Genomic DNA, 19,941 nt, shown 5'->3' with positions numbered 1-19,941 from the left:
CTCCCAGCGGTTTCCCAGACATGTGTGCACAGTCCAGGTACCGATAGTACAGTCCAGCTGCTAGTTATATCCGAGCTTGATCATTTGCACCTGACCTCAGTACCTGGCCCCGTAGTATTCTGCAATGCCGGAGATCTCTCAGACTTTAGCCCCGATATATACATTTTACCTAAACCATTTGACGACTGCAATGTCTTTATGATTTCAGGCCGATAAATGTCCCCTTCCAGGGTTATATAATTACAGAGAGTAGGTACGATGCTTCGGCAGATGGGAAGGGACACCACTGTCCCAAACAGTACACATGGCGGGCAGATGTTAGGGAACTACAAGTCCCAGCACATCTGCTTAGATTCTTCTCTCTACTCTAGAACCTCCTAACATCTGTGACACCTCTGCCCTACATAGGACACGTGTCTCATCGGGCACTGCAGGACTACACGCCCCAGCATGTCCTGACATCCAGAGCCAGTGGGGGCAGAGAACGTTCGTGTTTAGCGTTAGATCAGCAATGAATAGAGAAAGCCGCAATTATATAACACAAGATTCAGTTAATGTTATTCCGCACCTCGCACCTCGCTAATGCTAAATGGCGAAGATCACAGCAGTTAATTAGCGCAGCGCCCGCACCTCGCAGAAACTAATTACACCTGAAGGTTAACCCCTGACCTGCTGTCCTTTTCACGGGCCCTCGGATGGGGGGGTTCATCTTGGCAGGTCTCCTGGCGTTTGTTCAGCTGCTCTGAATAATGCGACACCTCCTCCGTAATTACCAGCCACGCACAGATCGCAGCGCCCTCCTTTTTTTATTACTGTGAGCTTTTGAGTTCCTATTATTTCATTTTTGTATACTTTTGTGTTCTCAGTGCCTGAGTCACAGCTGCGTGTGCTATATACCATGCTACCTGCATGTCTTCGCTTCCCTCTGCAGGTGAACGGCCACCTGGACTACATGAAACAGATGGACACGTTACTGAAGGCCGTCGGCATTAAGACCAAGGAGTGTCGGCTGGAAGAGCAGAACGGACTCCTGCACCCGCTGGTGGCATTCAGTGAGCCAGCTAAGGTTGGCCAGGCAGCAAGTGAGACGGATCCTGAGGACAACTGGGACTGGGAGCCTGTGACCACTGAGCCACAGAGTGACGACCCCGACAGTCCTGCACAGTCCTGCTGCGTCACGTGCAGCTCTGCGGAGGAAGACCGAGCGCTCTGTGCGGACTGCATAAATAACAACAACACCGGCAGCACAGTGGGCGGCGTGATAACCAGCAGGGACTCCAGCACTGAGCATCAGACCTCTTCCAATGTCGGATGACCATACGTGCACCACCCACAAAACGCTGTGAGCTGCAGTCACCCAGGTCATGATGACATAAGACTGCATTTACCGCTGTGACATCACAATCCCTGCGCTCAGTCCCTGGATACGGATATTGTATGTAACTTCCATGAAAGTATCTGTATATCTGTATATAGCAATGCTGCCCATGCCCCCTCCCGCTCCCCTATATATATCCTGAAATCACCAATAAATTATACATCGCACTGATACCGACATGAATGTCACCCTAAGGGAGGGATTTGTCTGTCCCTAATGTTGTGCCTCCCCCGCCTTGCTGCCCCTTCCCACCAGCCCCCCTACCAACCCCTTGCTGGCTCTTCCCAGGCCACACAGCCCCCCCCCCACACACACACACACACCTCTTCCCTGCCTCCTGCCAGGTCTCCCCCACCTTGCTGCCTCTTCCCAGGCCTCCCACCACCACCTTGCTGCCTCTTCCCAGGCCTCAAACCACCCCCACTGCCTCCTCACGGGCCTCCCCCACCTTGCTACCTGTCCCCAGGTCTCCCCACCTTGCTGCCTCTTCCCAGGCCTCCCCCACCTTGCCTCAGGCCTCCCCCACCTTGCTGCCTCTTCCCAGCCCCCCCTGCCTGGCCTCCCCCACCTTGCTGCCTCATCCCAGGCCTTAAACCACCCCCGCTGCCTCCTCCCGGGCCTCCCCCACCTTGCTACCTGTTCCCAGGTCTCCCCCACCTTTCTGCCTCTTCCCAAAGAGGTCTAGGTCCGGTAGATCTGAGTCGGCATGTGTGTGGTCGGGTATAGGTCCGGTGATACCCATTTGGTATGTGTGTGTGTGTGTGGTTGGTTACAGGTCTGGTAGATCCCAGTCGGTGTGGGTGTGGTCGGTTATAGGTAACAGAATTGGTTGGTCCTCACCGTAGGCTGACTGTACAAGAATCGGGTATAAAGTGTTTAACAGGGTTGAGGAACCTTTGGTCCTCCAGCTGTTGTTGAACTACACATCTCAGCATGCCCTGCAACAGTTTTAACATAGCCAAATAGGAAAACTGAAGCAGTGCATGGGATGTGTAGTTCAACAACAGCTGGAGGGCCAAAGGTTCCCATCCCTGCTGTATAACATACAGATATAATCCACATTCCTACTTCATCTTCTCACTGCTTCCATGTAATCTGCGTCCCCATTTGTCAGAGGATGCACCTTATTAATGACTGTCATCTATAATGGGCTCCTCACTGGTACTGACGGGAACTCTGAGCTGCTGCTTTCTCCTCATTCCATGTTATGATTCCGCAAATATCACTGGATGTATTATAAGAAAAATATTTTAATACAGAAGTCACTGAACAGAACGTGTGTGTATTCAGTCCGCCAGATATCAGCGCCCCTTCCTCCGGAAGCCGGGAGACCATCCGGGTATTGGGACCTAGAACAAAGTGCTGCACAGACGTTCTACACTCACAATTGTCCTGATACCCTCACATACATTTTCTGACCAGTTCATTTATTGTTTCACCAGTTGGGATGGGACAAGACCAGAGTTATCCTTATCCCAGCACGTGCGGTCCTCCTGCGCGTGGTCACAATGATTGCACTGCAGCCGTTTGTGCGGACACAGAATTGGGATCTATGAGTGTGGTGGGGTCTAAAACTCCCCACCTAGTCTCAGTCCATGGGTGTGTTCAGCTGGTGCACCTGCATTTCCTGCTCCAGGTCAAAGAGATTGACGGAGTCGGCGGCGGTGACCGGCAGCGGGTCGGTGCTATGGTCCTTATAGTTCTGTAGCAGGTGCTCGTTACCCAGAGTGGCGGAATACAGAGAGTCCGTCTCCCCTCGCAAGGTCAGCACGTTCCTCAGGGAGAGTCCCAGCCGCGGGGCGCTGTTGGAGTTACGCAGGGATAAGGAGATGACCCTTGACCGCCGGCAGCAGGGCAGATACTTCCCCATGGCGCGCTTGAAGTCTCTCATGAAGAGCGGGTAGATGATGGGATTCATTGTGCTGTTGCAGTAGCCCAGCCACGTGAGCACGTCAAACAGGCCAGAGGGGACGCAGTCACATACAGCCTGTGTGACACAAAGAGAGGACGGTCACTGAAGTGGGGACATTACAAGGCTCCAGGTATAAAGCAGCAGGTTCCTTCAGTGCAAGTCTAATGGACATTTATAAGGCACAAATAGAACTCACCTGAGTCTGTGACCTGTGAGTGTACAATGATTAATGACAACTAAACCACCAGGCCTGTCTAACATGATTCAATCTCCCCTTCAATATTCTACAATTGCCATTGCCTCCAGTATTCTGCCACCACTAAACATGGTGGCAGACTCTGTCCTGCGACGTCAGGTGCCCACCCCCGGCAAGCATCAGGCCACCCACGTACCCATGAGAACCACCGTTTTGATGGGGATGCCCATTCCCGCTGCCGTCCGCCCCGATGCCTGCGTACAGCTCAGCGACTATGCAAGTCTCCGAAGCCGTTTGTAAAGGGGAGCTGCGCATAATAGACCATGGGTCTTCAAACTGCGGCCCTCCACATGTTGTGAAACATGTCCCAGCATGCATTGCCACATTTTTTCCTATAAGAGCATGCCAAAACTGTCAGGGCATGCTGGGACATGTAGTTCCACAACATCTGGAGGGCCGCAGTTCGAAGACCCATGTAATAGAACATACACATGCGCAGTCCCGAAAACATCCATACAGGACCAAATTCACTATATAGCAAGATAACTAGAATAACCCCCACTACCGGTCTTAAAGGTAGTGTTATAACATAACCTAGCTCTGCCTAGCACATGAATATGTTAAATAATTTAACAACATCATTTATTATCTGGTATTTAATATGGCAAAAAAGTCCCAATTCTTCAGATCAAAAATGTAATAATGCAACAAAATAGTTAAACGCGTTCTCTATCCTGTTGCCTGAGAACTGTTAGGGATTCCACCAAGGTGGTATAGGTGACACTTTTGCACTTGCCCAGCAGTCCTTAAACCCTCCTGCAGGCTAAGGCTTCACCTATACCAGCCACGTTTGTGAGAGTGAATTAGGTCCGCCCCCACTCCGGAGCCGCCAGGTCTTACAGAGGGACAAGGCTGCTATAGGAGGCTGGACAAGGCAAATACAGGACTGGAGTCAGACGGACACATAAGGAAGGACCAGACACACAGGACAAACAGTGAACAAAGATATACTACAATGGCACCGGACCACTGTTTGTGGATGTTACACAATAGTGACACTGTACTGTAGAGTAGTGAACCACAATAACTGGTCACTAATAGCATTTAAGTGTAGTACTAAGGGACAACACACTGGCAGACAAACAGACTGGTTACAGAACAAAAGCAGAATAGACACTTACAGTGACACAGATGGACATACAGCGAGACCAGACAGTGGGGCAGTACTAGTTTCAAACAGGACACAGGAATAATCCCAGGATACAAACAGAAGCTGGGAAAAACAGGACCAAACACAGCACAGGCACATGAAGGGTTAAGCCAACTTTGGGAAACAGGATCTTGGTAGGTGAACACAGGGCTAGATAGGATCAGGGTATACATGCAAGGACTCCATATGATCTGCTGCTATAGCTTAAAACAAACAATATAACTAGCAATGTCCAATCAGAACAGCTACAATGGACAAGCCCCCTTAATGAGGGGTGAGCAGCCTGACACACAAGGCAGAGTGCTAATTGCCTAATTATATGACAGGTGAAACCGAACACAGAACAAATACAAGAGTCAGGCAACATTTACACAGACCCACCAGAGGCAGCTGGTAACAAGAACAGCAGGGAGAGATGGACAACGTACACCCCTTTCACACTGCAGCTCTTAAGGTGCGTACACATGGGGCGATTTTGTATAATATCGCGGGAAATATAGTCGCTAAGCGACCATATTGCCCACGATGGGAGTGTGCACCAGCGATATATCGCCGGGTGTGCGCTCCCGTTTTTACCCCTGTAGTGATCGCTGGTCGCAGGAACATGCTCATGCGACCAGCTTATTACCACTGCCGGGCTCCCCCGGCAGTTTCTTTTTCATCAGCGACCATCTCTGGTCGCTGATGAAAAGGAGAAACTGAGCAATATATCTCCCCCGTGTGTACGGGGCTTTAACCGGTATATTGCCGTTTTTTTTATCTCTTTAAACCGGTTAGTGCTGCAGTGTGAAAGGGTCAGTCTGCATTTATCGGTTACAAATAACCGGTACTTGCAAACGGTACAGTTCAGAGAAGTTTTTTATGCAGTGTGAACGGCTCTGAACTGGTATATAGGATCCAGGCAGCTGGTTATTAGTGCAGTGAATATTTAATAATCGGGAGCCGCTAATTACATATATGTGTATGTAATGAGCTGCTCATTCATATGCCCATATGTAATGAGGGGCTCCTAGTGACCCGTGTATGCCCGCTGCCTACCGCGCTGCCCGGAACCGCAGCCAGGTACCAGGGGAGGGAGGGGGTGTTAGTAGGTGCTGGCTGTGTGGGGCGGCCCGGCTGCTTTACCGACACCTCTGGCGTTTAGCTTTTACCAGCTCACCGCTAGAACCACCGTCTTCTAGGGAGGGTTATATAATACAGATTGAATATTTTGACTGCGATGGTTTTTCATTTTCCCTATTAATTATTCAATTTACCTGAACCACATTGGCCACAAAGAATGGAAGCCATGCCACGAAGAACATGCCCAGTAGGATTCCCAGCGTGAGACTTGCCTTCAGAGCCTTCTTACTGTGCTTTGTGACGAATTTCCTGCTCTCCACAACGGGGACTGCGAGGACCTGGCACGCCAACAGAGAGAGAGGTGTATGGGTATTAGCGGTAGCCAATCAAATCTCTCTAGGAATTGTCATGTGAAAACTTGGCGCCCACTTCATCCAACACAGAGCGTGACTCAAAATGGGCACAAATTACTCAACAACAAAACAGAAAGACAGAAAATAGTGCCTAACCGTAACTGTGCCCACCTGCATGGGCCCCGGGTAACTTGCTTTATGAGAAGTCTTCCTCATCATCATCATTAGTGTGTACACGTAACGTTCTGCAGGGGACTATAAAATGCAAATTAATCTCCGGAGCTGACTTCAGCTTATTAGCACCTTGCTCAGTCCCTCCCATTGTAGTGCCTGTGAGATGCTGCACCTCGCTCAGTCCCTCCCATTGTGCTGCCTGTGAGATGCTGCACCGCACTCAGTCCCTCCCATTGTACTGCCTGTGAGATGCTGCACCTCGCTCAGTCCCTCCAATTGTGCTGCCTGTGAGATGCTGCACCTCGCTCAGTCCCTACCATTGTAGTGCCTGTGAGATGCTGCACCTCGCTCAGTCCCTCCCATTGTGCTGCCTGTGAGATGCTGCACCTCGCTCTGTCCCTCCCATTGTACTGCCTGTGAGATGCTGCACCTCGCTCAGTCTCCACCATTGTACTGCCTGTGAGATGCTGCACCTCGATCAGTCCCTCCCATTGTACTGCCTGTGAGATGCTGCACCTCGCTCAGTCCCTACCATTGTACTGCTTGTGAGATGCTGCAGCACGTTCATCCCTCCCATTGTGCTGCCTGTGAGATGCTGCATCGCGCTCAGTCCCTACCATTGTGCTGCCTGTGAGATGCTGCACCTCGCTCAGTCCCTCCCATTGTGCTGCCTGTGAGATGCACCGCATTCAGTCCCTCCCATTGTACTGCCTGTGAGATGCTGCACCTCGCTCAGTCCCTACCATTGTACTGCCTGTGAGATGCTGCACCTCGCTCAGTCCCTACCATTGTACTGGCTGTGAGATGCTGCACCTCGCTCAGTCCCTACCATTGTACTGCCTGAGAGATGCTACACCTTGCTCAGTCCCTCCCATTGTACTGCCTGTGAGATGCTGCAGCACGTTCATCCCTCCCATTGTGCTGCCTGTGAGATGCTGCACCGCGCTCAGTCCCTACCATTGTGCTGCCTGTGAGATGCTGCACCTCGCTCAGTCCCTACCTTTGTACTGCCTGTAAGATGCTGCACCTTGCTCGAGATGCTGCACCTTGCTCAGTCGCTCCCATTGTACTGCCTGTGAGATACTGGACCTTGCTCAGTCCCTCCCATTGTACTGCCTGTGAGATGCTGCAGCACGTTCATCCCTCCCATTGTACTGCCTGTGAGATGCTGCACCTCGCTCAGTCCCTACCATTGTACTGCCTGTGAGATGCTGCAGCACGTTCATCCCTCCCATTGTACTACCTGTGAGATGCTGCACGGCGCTCAGTCCCTACCATTGTACTGCCTGTGAGATGCTGCACTCTGCTCAATTCCTCCCATTTTGCTGCCTGTGAGATGCTGCACTGCGCTCAGTCCCTCCCATTGTGTTGTCTGTGAGATGATGCTGCACCGCACTCAGTCCCTCCCATTCTGCTGCCTGTGAGATTAACCTGGCTCAGTCACTCCCATTGTGCAACCTGTTAGATGCTGCTCTGCGCTCAGTCCCTCCCATTGTGCTGCCTGTGTGATGCTGCACTGTGCTCAGTCCCTCCCATTGTGCTGACTGTGAGATGCTGCACCACGCTCAGTCCCTCCCATTCCGCTACCCGTGAGATGCTGCACCGCGCTCAGTCACTCCCATTGCACTGCCTGTGTGATGCTGCTCTGCGCTCAGTCCCTTCCATTGTGCTGCCTGTGTGATGCTGCACCGCGCTCAGTCCCTCCCATTGTGCTGCCTGTGAGATGCTGCACCGCGCTCAGTCCCTCCCATTGCGCTGTCCATGAGATGCTGCACCGCGCTCAGTCTCTCCCATTGCGCTGTCCGTGAGATGCTGCACCGCGCTCAGTCACTCCCATTGCGCTGCCTGTGTGATGCTGCTCTGCGCTCAGTCCCTCCCATTGCGCTGCCTGTGTGATGCTGCACTGCGCTCAGTCCCTCCCATTGTGCTGCCTGTGAGATGCTGCACCTCGCTCAGTCCCTACCATTGTACTGCCTGTGAGATGCTGCACCTCGCTCAGTCCCTCCCATTGTGCATTCTGTGAGATGCTGCACCTCGCTCAGTCCCTTCCATTGTGCTGCCTGTGAGATGCTGCACTGCGCTCAGTCCCTCCCATTGTGCATTCTGTGAGATGCTGCACCACGCTCAGGGGGTTATTCTAGTCCATTCTTTCTGACAAAATCCTTCTTAGATGGATAAAACCATGTGCACTGCGGGTGGGGCAGATGTAACTTGTGCAGAGAGAATTAGATTTGGGTGGGGTTTTACTTCAAAGTGAGATCTATATTGCAGTGTAAAATCATGCAGTCAGTATTTTCCCTGCACAGAAACAAAATAACTCACCCAAATCTAATTCTCTCTGCACATGTTACATCTGCCCCCCTGCAGTGCACATGGTTTTGTCCATCTAAGAAGGATTTTGTCAGAAAGAATGAACTAGAATAAACCCCTCAGTCCCTTCCATTGTGCTGCCTGTGAGATGCTGCACCACGCTCAGTCCCTTCCATTGTGCTGCCTTTGAGATGCTGCACTGCGCTTAGTCCCTCCAATTGTACCTTTTCTTTGGTCACGATGATGTGAATTGGGTTGTCATAAATACACACACACACACAGCAGCAGCAGCAGGCCAATATAATTACCAATTGTGCCTCATGCCTCAGCAATGTTATTATTTCCTGCAGTAATGGTTGGGTGTGTCACTCCATTCTGTGTATTTAACCCTTTATTTGTTTTCTCTCTTTCCTGATGGGAAGAAAGGGTACTTGTGTATTTTGGCGGCACCCGATTTCAGCATCGTTCGAAGAACGTATCGCATCGCATGCCATGTACCCGATGACATGCGATGCGACGCGATTTTGACCCCCTATACGATGAAAAATCGTATAAGCACCCTAAAGGGTGCTTTTGAGCACCCTAATGGGTGCTTACAATGTTAAATGCACCCCCACGCCACCCCCCCACTATAAACGTGAACCCGAAGCGTGGCGAGCGCAGCGAGCCCACATGGGGCGGCGGTACGCGTCCTACGACCTTTTCATACCCCCACTATCCACGTCGGCGTGGAGTTGAGAATAGATTAGTATGGCGAGCCCCGCGAGGGGACGCGGATACCTTCACAGGTAAACGCGTCCCTTCGCGGGCTTCACAGGTATCCGCGTCCCCTCGCGGGCCTCGCTGCGCTCACCACGCTTCGGGCTTGGTGGCTCGCTGCGCTCGCCACACTAATCTATTCTCGACTCCACGCCGACGTGGATAGTGGGGGTATGAAAAGGTCGTAGGACGCGTACCGCCGCCCCTCGCGGGCTCGCTGCGCTCGCCACGCTTCGGGTTCAGGTTTATAGTGGGGGGGTGGCGTGGGGGGGCATTTAACATTGTAAGCACCCATTAGGGTGCTTAACATTGTATAAGCACCCATTAGGGTGCTTATACAATGTTTAATCGCATCGTATGGCATTGTATGCCATGTACAATGGCATACACTTTGAAAATTGTATGCCATCGTACACTAACCAACAAAATCGCGTTGCATCGCATACCATCGCATGCGTAATGGTATGCGATGCGATGGGCGCCGCCAAAATACACAAGTACCGAAGAAAGTTTAAAGAATAAAGTTCCCCAGTGGCTGCTCTGCTCTTCTGCCCCCAGCCACAGTGTGCGCCGCAACCAATCAGAGGCTGCTTCTATCCTTGCATACCTCCCAACATGACCCTCCCCAGGAGGGACACAATGCTCTGCTCCTGGCCTTTACTCAATGTATGATTGCCAGCACCTGTGTTGAACAGGTAAATTGCTAAGAAAGGCGCTTCAGCACAAGTGATGGTAATTATAAATGAAGAGGAAAGTGCAGGAGCAGAGCAATGTGTCCCTCCTGGAGCTTCTCTTGTACTGTATTTTATTTACGGCGGAACACGTGACGGGTCGCTGAGCAATGCCCAGATTTACCGTGCGCTGTATAATTACTGCATGAAAGCACCGAATATGTTGGTTGTTATAATTATTATTAAAGCCGGCGTAGAGCTGCTCCGTGCAGACAATCGCTGCTCCCCCTCCATGCACTGCGTTGGCACCAGGCAGCCTGCGAGCAGAGGGTAGAGGGGTGTGTATGTTTTATGCATGGGCAGCAGCCAAGCCCGGCAGGAGCCTGGAACCCACATGGTGATAGATTACCATGAATTTGGGGGAGGGAGGTGTGAATCATCGCAGCGGCTGTTCTGCAGATAGCGCGGGGTAAATGCCACCGGTGTCACAGACGTGACTGCAGCAGCATCAAAGAGCCACCAGAAGCGGAGGCACAGCCAGGGGACGGGCCGGTGACCATGGCGGTGTATCTTACATTTCATGAGCAACTGCTGATTTGGCAGAAGGTCGACATGGTCAAAATGTCAACACAAGCAAAATGTCGACATGGGGTTTTCATAGGTTTTTGTGCCAATGTCGACATAGGTTGACGTGGACACTGGCTGCGATGCAATGGTTCTCCAGCACCAATGGCAGCGGGCCCGGCTCTGTGGGCGATAGTTCCCCACGTCCTCGCGCCTCCTGCCTGGATGTCCGTGGCGTGATCATGAAAACGCACAGATACACTGATGCTGCATCATCGTCGATGTCTAAGGGCCTGATTCCTATTTATATGCAGCGGCCCACGCAGCAGCGACGTCGTAGCCTACAGAATTACTAATCATCGCAAGTGCAGCTGTCACCCAGAACATATCCTCCGCAACGGCGCGCATATACACAATAACAAGGAACATCGACTCCACCGGTGAGGCTGTGGTCATATAGGCCCTTATTCTGGTTCACTCGCAAAGGCAAATTCCTTCTCAAATGGACAAAACCATGTGCACTGCAGGTGGGGCAGATGTTACTTGTGCAGAGAGAATTAGATTTGGGTGGGGTTTTACTTCAAAGTGAGATCTATATTGCAGTGTAAAAATAAAGCAGTCAGTATTTACCCTGCACAGAAACAAAATAACTCACCCAAATCTAATTCTCTCTGCACATGTTACATCTGCCCCCCTGCAGTGCATATGGTTTTGTCCATTTGAGAAGGAATTTGCCTTTGCGAGTGAACCAGAATAAGGGCCATAGACCGGCCGCGGCACGATTTTCTGTGTACAGGGTCGCAGTTAAAGGCAGATGCAATCCGAGAAAACAATTGTGGCACACCTGCGTTTTGTGGCGCCATTCCCCATAACCCCCCCCCCCAATAGTCCCATCCTGTCTACATTTAAAGCATCACCGTGAAGGATCCTTGGTGCATGTGCAGGGCACTCATTTTGACAGTTCAACCAATGTAACCCAGGACAGGTGAGGAGCAGGAGTACTGGGGATGTGACCGTGGACAAGCTTTGTGCAAGAATCCGAGGCACATGTGACATTTGATTTACGTGGCTGATCCTATCACAGGTCAGACACACACACACACACATATAGTGACAATTACATATAAAGCAGCTCAATACCCGGTGCTGTTTGTACCCTGAGATTTGGGTTTCCAATCATCAGAAACATTTTCAGCATCACCTGATGAAGCGGCCATCCCATGAAACGCGTCGGGAAAGTTTCTGCAGAAGTGATTTATGCTGGATTGGATTGGCGCCTTTCTAGACACCAATGGGATTGATTGTATGGGCAGGTGGGGCAGATCTATAAGCTCCTGGGTGCATCGGAGGAGATAATGATTTTCCTGTGTAATCGACACTAAGAGACGCTTTCACGTACAATTAATCCCCGTACAAAAAACACATTGATTTTAAATGAGACGTCTGCTCATACATGTGACGCGATGAATGGGTGACCTACATATAATCAGTTTCTGTCTCTCAGGCTGATTCCTGTGCACAGTGACTGTAGCTGCCGGCAGCCATGGTAACCAGATTGCTGCTTTATGCTAATGCCTTTTCCAGGGATGCACTGGGGCTATGGGGCAAGTCCCAGAATCCCTCTGTGCTGCAGAGAGGCACCGAGAGGCCGAGGTGTCCGGCCAGAACCCCCCACTTTCTGCCACATAAGTTCAGCTCTTGTACTTGAACCAGTAGGAATGGACTATCGACAATCCATAATCATCAATGGTTTATCGCCCGTCCCAAATGCTTTTGCCAATCGATGGAGGAAAACCAGATTCTCCCTCCAATGATGGCACAGTGTAACTGAATATTTATTTTTCTTTTTTTTGCAAGTTTAGGAACACGGAGCATAGTTTCACCCCTGGCACCACAGGGACCCACCCCAAGTGTTGATTCGCCCATGCGCCAGTCAGTCAAGGAACATTGATGACCATCGGTTGGGGATACCATCGATGGGTATCCACTGTGTAGTTGATGGACATGGGAAACTGGCTTTCCTTCCCTCCAGCGCATGTGTCAGAGTCACATGGTGCATTAGGACACTCCCATGACACACCCACAAGTCAGGGCAGTCCTGAAACCCCCCCCCCCCCCCCCCCCCCTTATAATCGTCCAATTTAATACAATCACAGATCCGGCCAAGTGATGCCCAAAGGAAATACGCAAAGATGAACAAATTCACTTCTGCGCTGTACGCAAGAACTCGCCGTTGGTGTCTGTGAGATCTAAGGGAACATCAATAACAAGTCGACAGTAATTAGGTCGGCAATTAATAGGTTGACCACTATTGGTTGACATTGACAAAAGGTTGACGGGTTAATGTTCTACACATGTCGACGTGAGTTTTTCATAATTTGTTTTAATTCACACCCAAAAAAAAACCAGGAAAAATGCACGTCGACCTTTTCCCATTACCATTTCAACATTTTGCTTGTGTCATCCTTTTGTCAATGTTGACCTAGATTATGTCGCTCCCCACCACTTAAACCTACACTGGCGTACAAATATGAATGATCTGTGGGCAGGTGGGGTGGCATTCTGTGCGGATAAATAATCGCACAGAACGTACGTTACCGCAAACCTACAATATCTTCCCTGTTGCCCCAGTATTTGTCCCGGCCATAAACACATTTGCGCACAGGCGCACCACTTATTACCGGGGAGAGCGAAAAATATTCAATTAGAGATTACTAACAGCGTAACAACATTAATCCCTAAATACGTGACTCACATTTCTGCTCTCAGAGCGGAATTAATTGTGGGGTAAATGACTAATACAATTATAGTAACAATCATGGAACACTGGATTTTATTCCTAATGAGGCAGCGCTGATTGGTCAGAGGACGGCGCTGCTGCTGCGTCCCATTCAGTCCCTTTGAAAGTGCTCTATAATATTAGTGTATTGTGTGTATTTTATTTGTACAGCCTGCAAGCGCTTGATCTCCATTCCTGTTTCACAAGTGCTGTCATGCTTTTGCAGGCTTGCTGGGATCTGTAGTCCACTGGGGGGGGGGGGATCAGTTAAACTGTACATTATTACCGCTGCACTCAAAGTCTTGGGGGTATGAATAAGAACCCAGGCCTGAGGGAAGGGGTACCCCAGGGGGTCCCCACTTTTCCAGTCATTCCAGCTCTGTGCCGACATGAGCTAAATTCACAGCAGGTTGACGGCAGATTGTTGTCTGATTTGTGGCGGAATTACATTTATTGCATGTATTGCAAGTACAAACATCGGTGCTTACACACTAGTTATTTCAAATTATATGCACAATAACGATATATTGTAACAGCATTTTTGTGTATATATTTTTGTGTATATTTTCCAGTGTGTACACACTTTATCGTTAACGCTATGCACTCCCACGGGTCGTTAGTGTTGTCCTCCGTCGTCTAGCAAGAGTCATGTTGCGTATCGCAGCATGTCCCTAACTCAACATTACACTCCACAAAAGGTCCCCGGAGAGGGATCTGTAGGATCCCACCCTGGCAGTCTCCGCACACACATTTGCAGCCAGGAGACCTGTGGGCTTCCATCGCAGAACCTGTATTCTAATTTATTTATTTATTAACAGTTTCTTATATAGCGCTGTACAGAGAATATTTGAACATTCACATCAGTCCCTGCCCCAGTGGAGCTTACAATCTATATTCCCTACCACATGTACACGCACACAGACATTCTAGGGTTAATTTGTTAGGAGCCAATTAGCCTACCAGTATATATTTGTATTGTGGGAGGAAACCGGAGTACCCGGAGGAAACCTATGCAAACACGGGGAGAATATTCAAACTCCACACAGTTAGGGCCATGGTGGGGATAGAACCCATGACCTCAGCGCTGTGAGGCAGTAATGTAACCATAACACCATCTGTACTGCCCCGTATATATAACACATGGTGGGGATAGAACCCATGACCTCAGTGCTGTGAGGCAGTAATACTAACCATTACACCATCCATGCTGCCTAATGAACGCAATACGGGGCGATAACATACCTAAAACCCCATCATTAATAAATGGGCTAAATAGTTACCGGTGGTTTAACACATGCATTCAGAGAAATATGGCATTGTGCAGTAAGGACCTTCTGAGAATGCGATTTCAGCATATCAGTAAATTAAAAATTGGACAATTTACCTTCTATAGTGAAAAAGTATTACTATGACATCATTTAACTCTGCGGAGGCTGGAAACGTGGCACATTTACCAGTAGGTGGGGGTGGAATGATGGAGGGTTTCTGCTCAGCGAGATGATCACAATCACCCTGAATCCATCTCCGCTGAGGCTCTGATAGAATATCGTCGCAGAGACTCTTATCACTAAGAACATGTGTTCCCTGTATCAATATGCAGCTTAGACTTCATTGTAGAAGCAGCCCAACATATGTCATCTATAATAGCGATTATTGTGTGGGGAGAAATATACTGGAATGCTTAACCATAGAGCTTGCTTTTCTTCCTGAGAATTATATATATATATATATATATATATATATATATATCCAATGTTTGTAGTGGGACAGCAATCCAATCGTCTGTGGTAACTTTGCTCCGGTGCTCGCCAGAAGACCAACAAGGTCCCCTTCACTGAACCTCACACCAGCTCACATCTCTAAAGGGACAGTGAAAATTATTGTTTAAACCGAGACCTCAATTCTACACTAGCAGTGTCAGTTTTTAAGTGCAGATCGGCGCCTCAAAGTCTATAGAGGATCTGGTGTGTCGATGTCCTGTTGGGATATACCCTACGTGAAAGAATCGCGAGAATTGTGTCAATAACATCTGCTAACCCCTGATGAAGTCCCTTGCAGGGACGAAACGCGTTGGGAACATTTGTTTGCTAGTCTGAAAATTTCTGAAACACAAGTTTTTATGGTCTGAAAAAAGCACCTTTATTGAATGAAAAGAAAAAAAGAGACTTTTTAATAAATGTTTATTAAGTATTGGACTTTACTCTGATTTACTACCAATATAACTAAAGGCTACCATAGAGCCAATTATTGAGGGTTAAAACAGGGGCGCCAACTTACAACTGCCATCTATATATATATATATATATATATATATATATATAGTGTGCCGGCTGGTGGCAGTAGTGCCCCAGACTCTGGAGACTGCTGTAATTTTCGGTGGCCGGTGATCCCACCCCCTGTGCATGATGTAAAAGAGGCGGAGCCAGCACGGGTGCCCAAACATTGTTACAGGGCTGAGTAAAATGGTTACCCAGTAGCAGATAGAACTGAGTTTTTTATGCACACATTCTCCCACCTCATAATAAAACACCTGTCTTTTATAGTTGGTGGCTGCTCTCAGGTCCAGTGTGCTGATGTTACACTCAGATTATTACTTACAATTATTACTCTGTATCCTTTGCCCCTCAGGTCTCACACTCCGGCATATTTGGTTAGCCAGAAGATTTACCCCGTGGCTAATTGTTGGGTAATTACCCTTTGGTGCAGGGAAAATATATATTTAATTAAATATGCTTTTCCACACCCCCTAAAGTTGGGGATACCTGCAAAATCAATGAGGTTTCTCCTGTGGGTGGCCCTGATTGTGCCCTTTTCTTGATGTTTTTTTCATGCAGTTTTGGTAACAATCCATGTGCGCATATCTGGGGGGACACTGATTGCTTATTTGTTTATGTACTCTGTGATTGGGCTCTGCAGATCCCATGTGGCGTCATATAACTATAGAATAATAATATCACACATTGGGGCAGATGTACTAAGCCTTAACAAGAGATAAATGCAAAGGTGCGTACACACGTACAGATTTTCTGTCTGATCTATCTGGTGGGAACAAAAACCTGGAAATGTATGGGAACATAGACAATCAAAAATTTCCACCCAAATGCAGGAAAACAGAAAAAAAAATATATACTTTGATAAATTTGTTATATCAGAACGATTAAACAATTTGTCTGACTGATCACTGTCTGTTTTCAAGTCTTTGGGAACAATTTTTTGATTGTCAGTTGCTCCCATACATTTCCAGGGTTCTTGTTCCCACCAGATAGATCGGACAGATAAATCTGTACGTGTGTACGCACCTCAAGGGTGATAAAGAGAGATAAACGTCCAGCCAATCAGCTCCTAACTGCCATGTTACAGGCTGTGTTTGAAAAAAGTCAGTAAGGAGCTGATTGGATGCACGTTTATCTCCTTATAACCCTTGCATGTATCTCTTGTTAAGGCTTAAGGCCCCCATACACTATGCGATTTTGGGACGATTTAATCCGATTTCGGCACTTTGTGCCGATAATCGGGTGAAATCGGCCCAAAATCGTAGGTGTGTGATATCTGATCCGATCCGATGCGCGGTCCCGTGCGCATCGGACCGGATCAGGGAGGTCGGAGGGTCTGTACATACGATCACGTCCGACCTCCCTGTATGCATATGCCTGCCACCTGACAGGCATATGCATACAGACACCGGGGGAGCAGTGGGGCGGGCAGCGGGTCCCTGAGCGCCGGCGAGTGCTGCTGACTGACCTGGCCGGGCAGTGTACTTACACATAGCAGCAGCGGGGACGGGACGCGTAGTGGCGGCTATTAGATTTTTAAAATACTTGTCAAATGACCGGCCGCTCTCTGATTGGCTGAGAGCTCTCCGACCAATCAGAGAGCGGACGGTCATTTGACAAGTATTTTAAAATCTAATAGCAGCCACTGCGCGTCCCGTCCCCGCTGCTGCTATGTGTAAGTACACTGCCCGGCCAGGTCAGCAGCGATCACCGCACCCGCCGCCCGCCCCCACCACCGCTGGCCGCCCCCACCACCACCACCGCCGCCGCTGCCCGCCCCCACTACTGCCGCTGCCCGCCCCCACTACTCCTCACCGCCCTGCAGCTCCCCGGGGTTTTTTTTACATGGGATAAATCGCATGCGATTTATCCCATGTAAAAAATGGCACATCAAGTGCCAAATTGTATGTGAGCCTCCCGGGGAGCTGCCGGGCGGCTCGCAGGTAAATTGGGTCCGACTTGTCCCTAGGACAAGTCGGCCTAATGTATGAGGGCCTTTAATACATCTGCCCCATTATCTTTTTGTTTGCAACCTATCTCTGTGATATCAGAATTATCCCGATGGTCAGTTGTTTCTGCTACGTGATGTTTGGTCGATTGTTATCTATCTATCTATATAAAAGGCTAACTACTCCTCACCTCTATGAGGTGAAGTAGACGTCAGTGACCATTAGAGGCCACCCGATGGACCAAATTACTTCTTTGTGTGTTAAATTGAAAGCAATTTTTGCAGGGACACTGATCTGATGGGATTTTTACTGGTGTCATTATTTAATGTATACAAGATTTTTATTTTACAATTCATGGCATAACGCAGCTATTGCGCCGATCCCTTCTACGTAACTCCAGCAGCAGTGCAGGTGTAAAAAATATTATAAACTTTTATATACAAAGAGGTTAGAAATCAATATATATGATCGCAAGAGTGTAGAAGAACATTCACCTTCTGGGACTCTAGAATCTTACCCCATTGACTGTAGAACCTTGTCCCATTGACTTTAGAACCTTGTCTCATTGCAATGTGAGTTTGTCAGCTGCTGAACAGAGTTATTACTACACACGGCAAAGAAGAGACAAGCAGTGGGGAAGGGACTCACCTGCACTTGGTCTCCAGACACGTTGGGCACGTTAGAGGTCAGGGACGCCACTTGGACAGCCTGTTTCCTGGCCGCCAGCAGGATCCTGCAGTACGTGAACGAGATGGCTGCAGATGGCAGGAAGAAGGTCAGACAGGAGACGATCAAAGCGTACGGTAGGCTGACCAGGAGCCGACACTGCTTCTCCTCCGACCCAGATGTCAGGTTCAATGGCTGCTCCTCAAAGTCCTGCCCGTGCCACCCCATCTCAATGGGCAGGAAAGATGCCAAGGCGGCCAGCGTCCACGTGGCCAGAATCAGGCCGAGGGCCCGGCACGAGGTCATGCGGAGCTTGTACTTGAGCGGGGAAATGATCAGGAGGTAGCGGTCCAGGCTGATGACGCAGAGGTTGAGTATGGAGGCGCTGCAGCACATGACATCGAACGAGTACCAGATGCAGCAGAACTCGGCGTCCAGGACCCACTTCCCATACAGTTCGTTCAGCATAGCCGGTGGCATGACCACCAGGCCCACCATGAGGTCTGACATGAAGAGCGACACCAGGAAGTAGTTGGAGGTGTTTCTCAGGGACCTCTGAGTGAAGATGAGTAAGATGAGGAGAGAGTTGCCCAAGGTGGTAAGGAAGATTATGAAGCTTAGGAAAATGGCCATCCAGACTTTTACGCCATTGGGCGATGCCCCCAGGACCTCTTTCCCATAAAGCCCATTCCAGTCTTCATCCATGAGCTGAGCCATGAAGGAAGTGACCATTGCCGACTTCTGCTCCTTGCCCAGTCCCTCTGGTTTCTTCTCTCCATCTATCCTACACCTCCACTCTCATCCCTTCCCCAGCCCTTGCTTGGTCTCCCTCCTCTTCTATCCACTTCTCCCTACTTTGGTCGCCATCTCCTCGGTGCCAGCCTTCAGCCGAGCCTCCGTGCCTCCAATCTTCATGCATCTAATAATAAATCTTTCAGTAGTACAGCCTCTGTGTGTCACTACCTCTCAGTACCATGCCTCGTCCCCCCATCTTCCTGTCACTTCTCCTCCGTCAGCAGCCCCCCCAGTCTCCCTCGTTGTTTCCGCCATGCCTTCAGCAGGAGCAGCAGACCTGGCAGAGAGGAATCTAATCACATGGAAATCCCTTTTGAAAAGGCAGCGATCCTGAAACGTGGAACTCGGCGAGTGAGCAGCACAGAGCCCAGCAGCTGACGGCGAGGCTATGGAAACTCAAGCGACGTGTACCACCCCTTCCAAGCCCCCCTTCCTCTCCCAGGGAGAAATCTCATTATCTCTGAGAATGAATTGACTTTTCCACAACCAAATTCATCCTACCACGCTGATTGAATGCCAGCGCACATCTCACTCCTCGGGCCTTGGTCATCCTCTGCTTCCCCATCTGTGGTCTTAGCACTGCCTATGCCCAATGCTTTGGGGTCACGGATCCTTATTACTGTCAATTTGCTTACAGCTCACATGGTGTAATCACCTGTAAATGATACAGTATCTAATTAATGAATGATAATGTGCGATTAGGTCCCTGTAATCTATGCACGGCGTATATTATGGAGTAGGTGTCTGACCTAACCCTAACGTGACCCATTATACTTACATTCAGCATCCTCGGTATATGCATTGATGTCGGGATTCTGGCACCGGTCGGAATGCCGGCTGAACGCACCTACTCCTCATGGCCTATACTACGAGGTACATTAGGCCTAATT

At 49.5% G+C, this 19,941-nt stretch overlaps 2 protein-coding genes across 3 annotated transcripts in view; one reads left to right on the top strand and one right to left on the bottom strand.

Annotated features, from left to right (window-relative positions):
* TMCO4 (transmembrane and coiled-coil domains 4) overlaps positions 1-2,658 on the top strand; it is a 52,431-nt gene extending 49,773 nt beyond the window's left edge. Inside the window, exon 14 of the mRNA XM_083161931.1 lies at positions 932-2,658. Within this exon, the coding sequence (XP_083018057.1) occupies positions 932-1,315 (384 nt within the window). The 3' untranslated portion in view covers positions 1,316-2,658. The remainder of the gene's footprint in view (positions 1-931) is intronic.
* On the bottom strand, positions 2,611-19,599 carry HTR6 (5-hydroxytryptamine receptor 6). 2 transcript variants are annotated; one of them, XM_083161933.1, is made up of 3 exons: positions 18,239-19,599; positions 6,031-6,096; positions 2,611-3,365 (listed from the first exon to the last, which is right to left on the bottom strand). In XM_083161933.1, the coding sequence occupies exons 1-3, from the start codon at positions 18,986-18,988 to the stop codon at positions 2,967-2,969; spliced, it is 1,215 nt and encodes a 404-aa protein (XP_083018059.1). In that variant the 5' UTR covers positions 18,989-19,599; the 3' UTR covers positions 2,611-2,966. The 2 variants fall into 2 exon arrangements, with proteins under 2 accessions (XP_083018059.1, XP_083018058.1); XM_083161932.1 differs by having other exon boundaries at positions 5,953-6,096; positions 18,239-19,582.
* Between the last annotated feature and the right edge of the window lie 342 nt (positions 19,600-19,941).

The sequence above is a fragment of the Crinia signifera genome, chromosome 19 (genome assembly GCF_055691185.1).
Source record: "Crinia signifera chromosome 19, ASM5569118v1, whole genome shotgun sequence".
Taxonomy (NCBI): Eukaryota; Metazoa; Chordata; class Amphibia; order Anura; family Myobatrachidae; genus Crinia; species Crinia signifera.
The sequence above is the reverse complement of the archived record's forward strand: the minus strand, read 5'-3'. Positions and strand labels throughout refer to the sequence as shown.

What these genes read in the sequence shown, in the direction of transcription:
- HTR6 (XM_083161932.1), bottom strand. Translation starts at nt 18,988, where the DNA reads ATGGTCACTTCCTTCATGGCTCAGCTCATGGATGAAGACTGGAATGGG. An exon ending in TGTCTGGAGACCAAGTGCAG is followed by an intron (nt 6,097 to 18,238) that starts GTGAGTCCCTTC and finishes TTGGCGTGCCAG; the next exon opens with GTCCTCGCAGTCCCCGTTGT. An exon ending in TTGTGGCCAATGTGGTTCAG is followed by an intron (nt 3,366 to 5,952) that starts GTAAATTGAATA and finishes TGTGTCACACAG; the next exon opens with GCTGTATGTGACTGCGTCCC.